Source organism: Arachis hypogaea, chromosome 4 (genome assembly GCF_003086295.3).
Source record: "Arachis hypogaea cultivar Tifrunner chromosome 4, arahy.Tifrunner.gnm2.J5K5, whole genome shotgun sequence".
Classification (NCBI taxonomy): domain Eukaryota; kingdom Viridiplantae; phylum Streptophyta; class Magnoliopsida; order Fabales; family Fabaceae; genus Arachis; species Arachis hypogaea.
Window position 1 is genome coordinate 82,807,579 of NC_092039.1, and position 9,115 is coordinate 82,816,693.

The window sequence follows — 9,115 nt, forward strand, 5'->3', positions numbered from 1 at the left end:
CTCTTCTTAATAATTTTAATTTAAATAATTTTTTTAATAAATAATTTTTGTTAGTTGTCTTTTAGGAGTAATTTTTTTTTTTTTGGTGACTATCTTTAAGAGTAATTTCCTCTGTCCCTATCTATCTATTCTTTTACGACGAATTTCATCATTCACATTTGATCAGGCAGAAAATAAATAATAAATTCGCGAGTGTTTTAAGTTTTAAATTTCTGAAATATCTAATACTTACTCAAAAAAATCATTCATAAATGAGAAGATAGGATAGATAGCATTGACCAGGCAAATCTATTTTTAACGAGTCTTAGAGAACACGTTTAGGAAATTAATAAAAAAAAGTTATAAGTAAAGAAGATTCCTAATCCCTATCCTATACCTATTCCGGGTCTTCTGATACAAATAAATGTAATACATACGAAATTGTCAGAGTACATAAAAGCATATCACGTTGACGAACTTCGAAGTAGTTTTCGTGGAAGCGTGGTGCTTGATTTGATTGCATTTAATTTTGGGTATATATAAGGAAAGAGGATAGAGGAAAATAATAGCTAGGACTCGTCATTAGAATCTGCAATATTATTAAGCAACGAACTATGGGTTGTTTTTGTTTCGGTGGTGGTGGAAAGAAGAATGCTCAAGAGAAAGTAGATAATAAGAGAAGTGAAAGAATTTGTAAGGATGCACGTACAACAAAAACTACAACTACAACTAATTCCACTACTGCTCCAAAACCAAAATCTCATACAAGCGGTAGCGGCGGAACCAAGGACGGTGGCTTAGTTATTATGACAGCTGCTGCCTTCGACAACACAGCAACTACTTCTGCCGCTTGCGGTGGCGGAGGGGATGGTCAGCATCATCATCATCATCATCATCATCATGGACACGGTGGAAGTGGTGGCGGAGGGGGTGGTCATCATCATCATCATCATCATGACCACGGTGGAGGTGGTGGTGGTGGAGGTTGTGGTGGTGGCGGTGGCAGCGGAGCAGGTGGCGGAGGAGGTTGTGGTGGTGGTGGCGGTGGAGGAGGTTGTGGTGGTGGCGGCGGCGGTTGTTGAAATTTTATTTTGAATATACACATAAATAGGTAGTTAAGAAATTTTATTTTATCAAAAACAAATGTTAAAAGTCTTTTTTAACTGAATCTTTTAAATATCAAAATGACTATATCATAATAATAATACTATACGTTGTTGAGTATTGCTCCTCTGAGCAGAAGATAGAGCTCGATCATCTACTCGTCTGGTAAGAATTCTACACGTGTGCGCTCATTTCTAATTTACATCGGAATAGTTCCAATTTCTAACACCAAATCAGGCCTAGCATGTATTATATGTAAAACGCATATACGCTAACGCTATAGTACTTATTGATTCACTTTTCTCAATTTTGTATACAAGAAAAATCATTATGAACATAAAAAAATATTGTAGGACAGTCAATATCATATAAAATATTATATAAATTGGACAATACAATGATAATAAGACACCCATTCTCACGTCGCTCCAATGTAACAAATCTATAAACTGGTACTAAAATTTGATGTTATGCATTAAAATTCTCTTTAAAATTTTAATTATATTAATTATGTCTTTCAGATTAAAAAAATTATACTGCATTAGTTTTTGTTTTTTTTTTTTGTTAACGTACTAATGTAATTTAATAACATGAATTTTGGGTGATACGTATCATTTTATAGTTTGGCCACGTGTAACGATATGATAACGTATCGGTAAGTAACACGTAATATGCTGTCGTAGATGGTTATGTTACGTGTCAGATTATGCCACGTGTCACAATATTATTTGTCCACGTATCATCTACTATGTCATCATTATATATGCACTAAATTGGTCTTTTACTTTGCATCAAATGACTCATTTTAATCTTTAAAATTGAATGTCATGCACTAAATTTGTCTTTTCATCAGTTTTCTCTCTTTTTTTTATAAATTCAAAAATTTTAATATCTTTGAATACACTAACTTTAATTTTATCTTTTTACAAGTTATTTAAATGCAAGTGCTTTTATAAAATATTTTTAAAATACTTGATAAGACACTTGCTAAATAAAGAACCAATATTGTGCATATATAATGGTGACATAGTGGATGACACATGAACAAATAACATTGTGACATGTAACATAACTATCCACGTTTGCATGCCATGTGTTACTGACTGACACATCACACATGGCCAAACCATGAAATGACACGTGTTACCAAAGGTCCTCGTCATTGAGTTATGTTAGCGCGTCGTTAGCAGAAAATAGACCAAGAACTAATATGATATAATTTTTTCAATATATAAGACATATTGATGCAATTAAAATATCAAGAACAATTTTAATGCACAATATCAATATCAGAAACCACTTTGGAGATTTAGTCAATCTTTGTTCAATCTTTTAGCAGTTGCTTGAGGAGAACCATGTGAGTTGGTGCCCTCGCATTGGATTAATATATATATATATATATATATATATATATATATATATATATATATTTTAAAATTTAAAAGAAGTTTTGTAATTTTAGATAAAAAAAAAAATGGGTTTAAATCAACTTATGTTTTCACCAAAATTTTTGGAGCCTATGTTTTTCAGTTCCCTAAACTTACTTCTATGTTCTAAGGCAACCAATATTATCCTCGGCCTAATTTTTATTGATAAAGTAAAACGCATTTATAATTTTAAAGTAGTTTTTATGGAAAGGAAATAAACCACCAAATTAACATTTAAAAAAATTGTAACTAAGAAAATAACTCCTAGAGAAATAAAATATCATTAACATCAGCATACGTGTCGCATCTAATCGTTATATCACCATTTTTTGTAATAAATTAACCTTAATCAACCTTAAATCACTAAATCCCAAGTGAGAAAATCCTATTTCCCCATTCCCTATGCCCCCAAATTCCTAATTTCATATATGTGGGACTCTTGTGTATTGTCACAGTTAACGCCTTAAGGAAATCACGTCATCAAGAAAATTCATTCTCTCAAAACTATATTATCAAAACATTAATATCTTTTCAAAATCACAGAATAGCTTCATTTTTTTGGTGACAAATTTTCAAGTGCAATCTTGTTTCATTGAAAACATATTTTTCAAAATCAAACGAGCACAAAGTTTCAGGTCGCCTTTTTTCTTTTATATTTTGGTTGTGCTGGACATCTTAAGACCTGCAAATGATTGGCTATGGACGAGAGTATCATATTCATTGTGAAGAGTGAAGACAACTTTTCAATACATGAAAAACACTAAAGCATTGATACATCATGATCGGAAAAGAAACCTTAAGTACCAAACAATTCATGAGACTCAAAAAACGGTTTAAAATATTTGCCTATTTGGTCCTACACAAACTTTGGTACATGTCTGGAGGCTGGAGCTTCATCAAGTACACCTAGGAAAATCACCAAGATTTTTTACCCAAGAACTCAACATTGAAGAAATTCACGAGGCTATAGGAATACTACAAAATCCTTGCTCTACTCCTGAAAAAAAAATGTGATGAAAATTGATGACAAGGCAAGAAACACAAACAACTGCAATATTCATCAACTCAAAGCAGTTCAAAGGAAATTAAACTTCTTTAGAAGTATTTTTTCTTAAAGAAAATATAGAAAACCAACTTTTAGTTGGCCAATCTTAGCCAACTTAAGGATTTAGGTTTATAATTTAAGATATAGGGTTAAGAGTTTATAATTTAAGGTCTAGAATTTCAGACAGATAATTTAGTAAAAAAAATTGGCGGATATTGGTCGAAAAAAGTTGGTTCCTTAGCATTACTCAAACTTCAAATTATTCATAGTGGAATGGATGCACCGTATATCATTGCATGCTCTCTATTTTCAATGCCTAATATGATGGTTAGAAACATGAAAAGATCTAGTACAAGATGAGATTATGAGAACAAAAGAAGATACACTATTTATGGATATAAAACAATTAGGCAACTGCAACAGTAATAAGAACTACATGCACTCATTCTTCTTAGAGTTGAGATATTTTATATCCATAACCTTTTGCAAACCATTGAATGCATACTTCTAAGCCTCCACTCATTTATTCCTTTCATGATTAAAACTGGAATGAAAGAAGTAAACTACAGTTGTGACAAACAAACAACAACATAATATTGTAAATTGAGTTTTTGACCTAATTATTTAGTTACTAGAACCAAATAAAACTGCTAGGTACTACATACAGAAGATATATGTTCGACAGGAGCATAATATGGTATAATACCTGTTCCATCGGAGAAGTATCAGTATCCTTCTGCTCTTTCGTATCATCAGATTCACCGTCAGCTTGATCTTTGCTTTCTTGAATCGTCTCCTCATGCTTTTCATGAGCATTATCCAACACCATATTGTCATTCAAACCTTCAAAATCAGCTGGAAGCTGACCAGACTTCAGTGCCTGTCACCATTTCACCAAATCAAATGTGTTGCATTAGCATCAATTTTTAACCATAGATAAGAAATTGAAGTTAGATGAAAAGAAATCCTCAACGAAGATAACAGCCAAAGGAAATATCATAACAAGGCTTCCCATAATTGTGTGCTCTGCAGGTTTAGGGGAACTATCAATTTTGATTACCCTTGCAGCAAGAATCTAAAATAGTTTTCCTTCATTTTCTAGACAGATTCTACTTCACCTAAACACATATACTCAAGTTTAGGGGAGCTATTGAGTTTACCTTGGTAGCAAGAACTAAATAGTTTTTCTTCTTTTTACGAACAAGGATCCTGTCTAAACTTTTAAGCCTAGCAAAATGGTTAAAATAACAGGTCATTTGAGATCTCATTTTATTATTAACTTTGAAAATCATGGTCTGATGTTCAAGACAATCTCAATGATTTTTTTGTTTTGTGATTAAAGAGAAAATTAGACAGCAGAGGAGGAATACAAAGGACAACAGATTCTCTTTATAAAAATGAGCAATCAGAAGAAAAGGTCATCTAAGAAGTAAACAGCAGAGCGCAAAAATCAAAATTGAACAAGTGAACATCAGATCTACAAAAGCAAGGACCTTTTCAAGTCTTGCAACTTCTTCAAGGGTCTGTGAATTCACAATGGCAGCCTGCACACAGCAAAAATATGTTAAACCACAGATAACAGAGTTAACAACTTGTTGCACCAGATTCAAAGATAATTTGAAATTTATAGCTCATCAAGATAATCAATTACTATAATCTAAAAACAACAATGATTTCTTAATTCGGAGAATATCTCATATGCATGAAAGATGATTTATTAGACACTGATTAACTATTAAAGAACTTATGAAATGAATCAATGGTGGGCAAGAATGAGACCCTTGCACTAACTTAAAAGATAACGAATTGTGCTGTACAAAGTTACTTTCCAAGGTCCTGTAATATATTTAGTTGGGAACATCACTTGCATATCCGTGGCATTTTCATGCAAGAAACTCGGAAGGGCCAACTGGACCAAAGCTATGTGCTTTTATGATTTTGAATTACTAAGGTTCTATGCATGTGACAAAATAAAACTAAAGCAGAACAGATTAACAAGTTTCATCCACCCAAAATACTAATATTATACAGCACAAATCAAGAAGCAAAACTGCAGCAGTCTAAGCTCAAGATTTTTTTCTGCAGTCTGCAAACGGTACTGAATAGTAGTAATACCCCAATGCTATTGGCAAATATCATCACAAATTCAAGAGAGAAAAAAAATAAAAGAAACTCATTTGAGTCATGTAAGGTGACTTCTTCTATATGGAACAAATCTATATGGGATTCAAGGTTGTCACTGTGTGTCTCCCTCCACTTTGAAGCAGCTGGCTATAGATAGTTGTTAAGCTATGGGTGAAAAGAAGTAGCTAACCATCTCATCTACAAATTTTCAGTCAAGTAGCTTCAAATGCATTAATTATAAATCTGAATCAAACATGTAAGTGCATGTCACATGATCACACCTATTAGCAATAAGGCTCACAAAAGCTACGTTCACTTCTCTTTATAGTTTATACCTTAATAGCAATGATTTGCTCTGGTGTGGGAGCAACCACTTTGGGCGTCTGTTGTTCTTCAGCAACTTCTGGAACATTTGGAGTTTCAGGAGGTGAAATTCTTTTTGGCGGTGCCTTTTGAACTTCATCTATAGCTTCCTTTGAATCAAACAAGCGCTTCGCCTCCAATCTTTCCTATTAATTTCAAAGAACAATCCTTAGTCCTATAATTAATGAGGGAAGTGGAGTTGCTAATAAGAAATAGACCCAACAATATATTGTTAATTTCCTTAACAAAGCTGAGAAGAATGAAAAGTGGAGAAGGGCTAAATATTTTACTCATATATTTCTCAGACACACTCTGAATAATAACAACATAAACATACAAGCCATATAAATAGTTAGGGAATTTCTTGGTGAGGAGTAGAATTAGGTGAAGAGTTAAGATTTTTACTAAATTTAGAACATTGCACATGACAAATTTTTTTTGGTGGGTTTTTTCTCTACTAAAAGAAATAATCTTCACTGTTCACCAAAACTTCACTCTTCACCATAGCATTACCCAAATAGTTATACACACAGATAAGATGATGATATCTAAGATAATCCTATAACAGGTAAATACAAGATAAACCTTATGAATTATGAATAGATATCCTAAAACAGATTATATAAACCATATCAACATACATCATCATCATCCAATAGACATTGCAATTTATGGCAATGTCCAGTTTAATTTTCAAGTCACTTAGCCAAAGAATGCTTAACCAGAGTAAAAACTATAGCTGCCTAATAAAAAATTTATACACAGTAAAGCTAACAAATGGAATCAACGTGTTCAAGGTTTACTTCTGGTTTTCTAGCTAAAACCGTTATTTATTAATTGAAAGTAGGCATTATCAAAATATCATAACTGTCATATTCCAAAGAAAAATCTAGGGACCAAACTATCAAATGCGACAAAAAAGATAACCTATACCTTGTTTTTCACTTTCTTGAAATCTAAAACCCTTAGGGACTTCAGCTTGTGAATAACATAAAGCCTGTAATTCTGCTTCTTCGTAATGTTGTTGTCTAGCAAGCTAAGGTACTGGAGCCTCGGTAGGGACGCAAGGGGATCGATTTCGACTAAGTTGACAATCCTGTTGTTCGTGAGAACTAGCGTATGCAACTTTGGCAAGAATTCTGCATTGTAAAAAATCACAAGGCAAGTAAGTTACATGCTGTATAACCAAGTGCAACATTGATATGAACAAGGCAAAGCTAAAACTATACCTCCAATGTTAGGGTTAATTCTGGTAATTCTATTATTATTTATGAGCATAGTTCCCAACCGGTTAAGATAGGGTAAATTTTCTAGCTTCACAATCTCATTGTCAGATAAATCAATGGTGTCAAATTGATCCTGCAAGAAACACAAATTTACCAACACCAAGGGGAACAAAAACCAATGCTACATTTGGAACGAAAAATAGGAAAAGTGCAACCTAATATATTACTTGAAGGCATAAAAAATAAAAACTTCAAAGCAAAAGACCGAAATTTTGTGCACCTCAGTAGCGCCCAAGTTTTCGATTACAGGGATCTTGTTGCCTGGAAACAAAAAAGAGAAGCAATATAGTTAATTAAAGAGAGGAAAAGAGTGAGAAATGGAGAAATATATAATATACCTCGAAGGTCTAACTCGCGTTCTTTGACGGCATTGAAGAAATGAGGGCTTTTCCAGATCAAATCAGCGGTGAGCCTCACCATATCTGTCTTCTTCTTCTTTTCTGAGTGTAAGAAAGGGTTTAGCTGTTTAAGTTAAGGTTTAGATGCAGCGAGAACAAAAATAATGAGTTGAGATATATGGGAAACGTTGAAAGCGAGAAAAAGAAGAAAACGAATTGAAAGACTGGGTGGTGTTTAGGGTACCGAGAAAGAGAAGGAGAGGATGCGAAGAAGGTGCTTTGGGTCGGCACCGGTCACCTCTGCGGCTGTAGCTTCCCAGTAAGGCGGCACGCACGACTCAAGGACTCGAGTGATATTGAAGTGCTGGCTGTGTAGCAACCTGGAAAAAATAATGGCACAGAATTATTTATTGTTTCGAAGAATTTGGTTACACAAAAGTTATTCAAGTAAACACAAGCTAATAACACAGTCATTTTAATAATAAAAGATATAAAAATAAAAAATATAAATTAAAAACAGAATAAAATTTGTATTTCTTCTAATTTTTTTTATTTTTTCTATATTACTTCTTTAATCTTTTTCTTTTTTATAAAATTTGTAGGAAAAAAAACATAAAAAGAAAAAATATAAAAAAAATAGAAGACTAAGAGATATAAGAAAAGAAGTTATAGAAGAATAAAAAGGAGGAAAAAATGAGAAGATACAAAATATTAGAAATTCAATTGAGAGTTTACAAGTAAAAAAAAAAAAGAAATATACATACTTAAAAGTATTTTGTTACATGTTCGTCTGCTCGGGTATTTGTTGAGTTGGGTTAGACTGGTATGGGAGTAGATGTCGATGGGAGTCGGGACCTGAGCTCGAATTTGGGTGATGCAGTCGGGATGTGACGTTGATTATCTGTATCATCTGTTTTAGGCCGGAAGTGGAGGATATATTGTATTATCTCTTCTGTGACTAGGATCTATTTGCCCCTAAGCTGCACTGCATCGAGGGTCGTCCGATAATAGTTGGAATAAAATTCTCGGACCCATGATGAGTTTACTTCCACCAGCTCCCTGACGTTAGGATTTTTGTTAGTAAAGAATTTATAAAAATATTCGCGTTGTAGATATAGCTTCTAAACTAACAGAAATCCCTTCGTACAAACGTTTTGGTTGTCACAAGTAACAAACCCCTTTAAAATTGATAACCGAGTATTTAAACCTCGGGTCGTCTTCTCAAGGAATTGCAGGAAGGTATGCTCTTATTATTGGTTATGAGTTTGTAAATTGGGGTCTTGGAGTTTGGGCAACGGGCACAAGCATATTTAAATGACAAGTAAAATAAATTAACAATAATAAAATCTCTTGGTAAGGTATAAGAACTGGAAGTCATATCCTAGTTATCCTTATCAATTGTGATGAGAATTGGATTTTTCTCCCACTTTGTTAACCTCTAACTATGAA

The 9,115-nt window shown here is 33.2% G+C and overlaps 1 protein-coding gene across 2 annotated transcripts; it reads right to left on the reverse strand.

The window, feature by feature from the left end:
* Positions 1–3,202: 3,202 nt before the first annotated feature.
* On the reverse strand, positions 3,203–8,111 carry LOC112796904 (U2 small nuclear ribonucleoprotein A'). 2 transcript variants are annotated; one of them, XM_025839578.3, is made up of 9 exons: positions 7,911–8,111; positions 7,667–7,768; positions 7,549–7,589; positions 7,272–7,401; positions 6,976–7,181; positions 6,015–6,188; positions 5,049–5,099; positions 4,262–4,435; positions 3,203–3,507 (listed from the first exon to the last, which is right to left on the reverse strand). In XM_025839578.3, the coding sequence occupies exons 2-9, from the start codon at positions 7,746–7,748 to the stop codon at positions 3,502–3,504; spliced, it is 864 nt and encodes a 287-aa protein (XP_025695363.1). In that variant the 5' UTR covers positions 7,749–7,768; positions 7,911–8,111; the 3' UTR covers positions 3,203–3,501. The 2 variants fall into 2 exon arrangements, with proteins under 2 accessions (XP_025695363.1, XP_025695364.1); XM_025839579.2 differs by having other exon boundaries at positions 7,667–7,790; positions 7,911–8,107.
* Between the last annotated feature and the right edge of the window lie 1,004 nt (positions 8,112–9,115).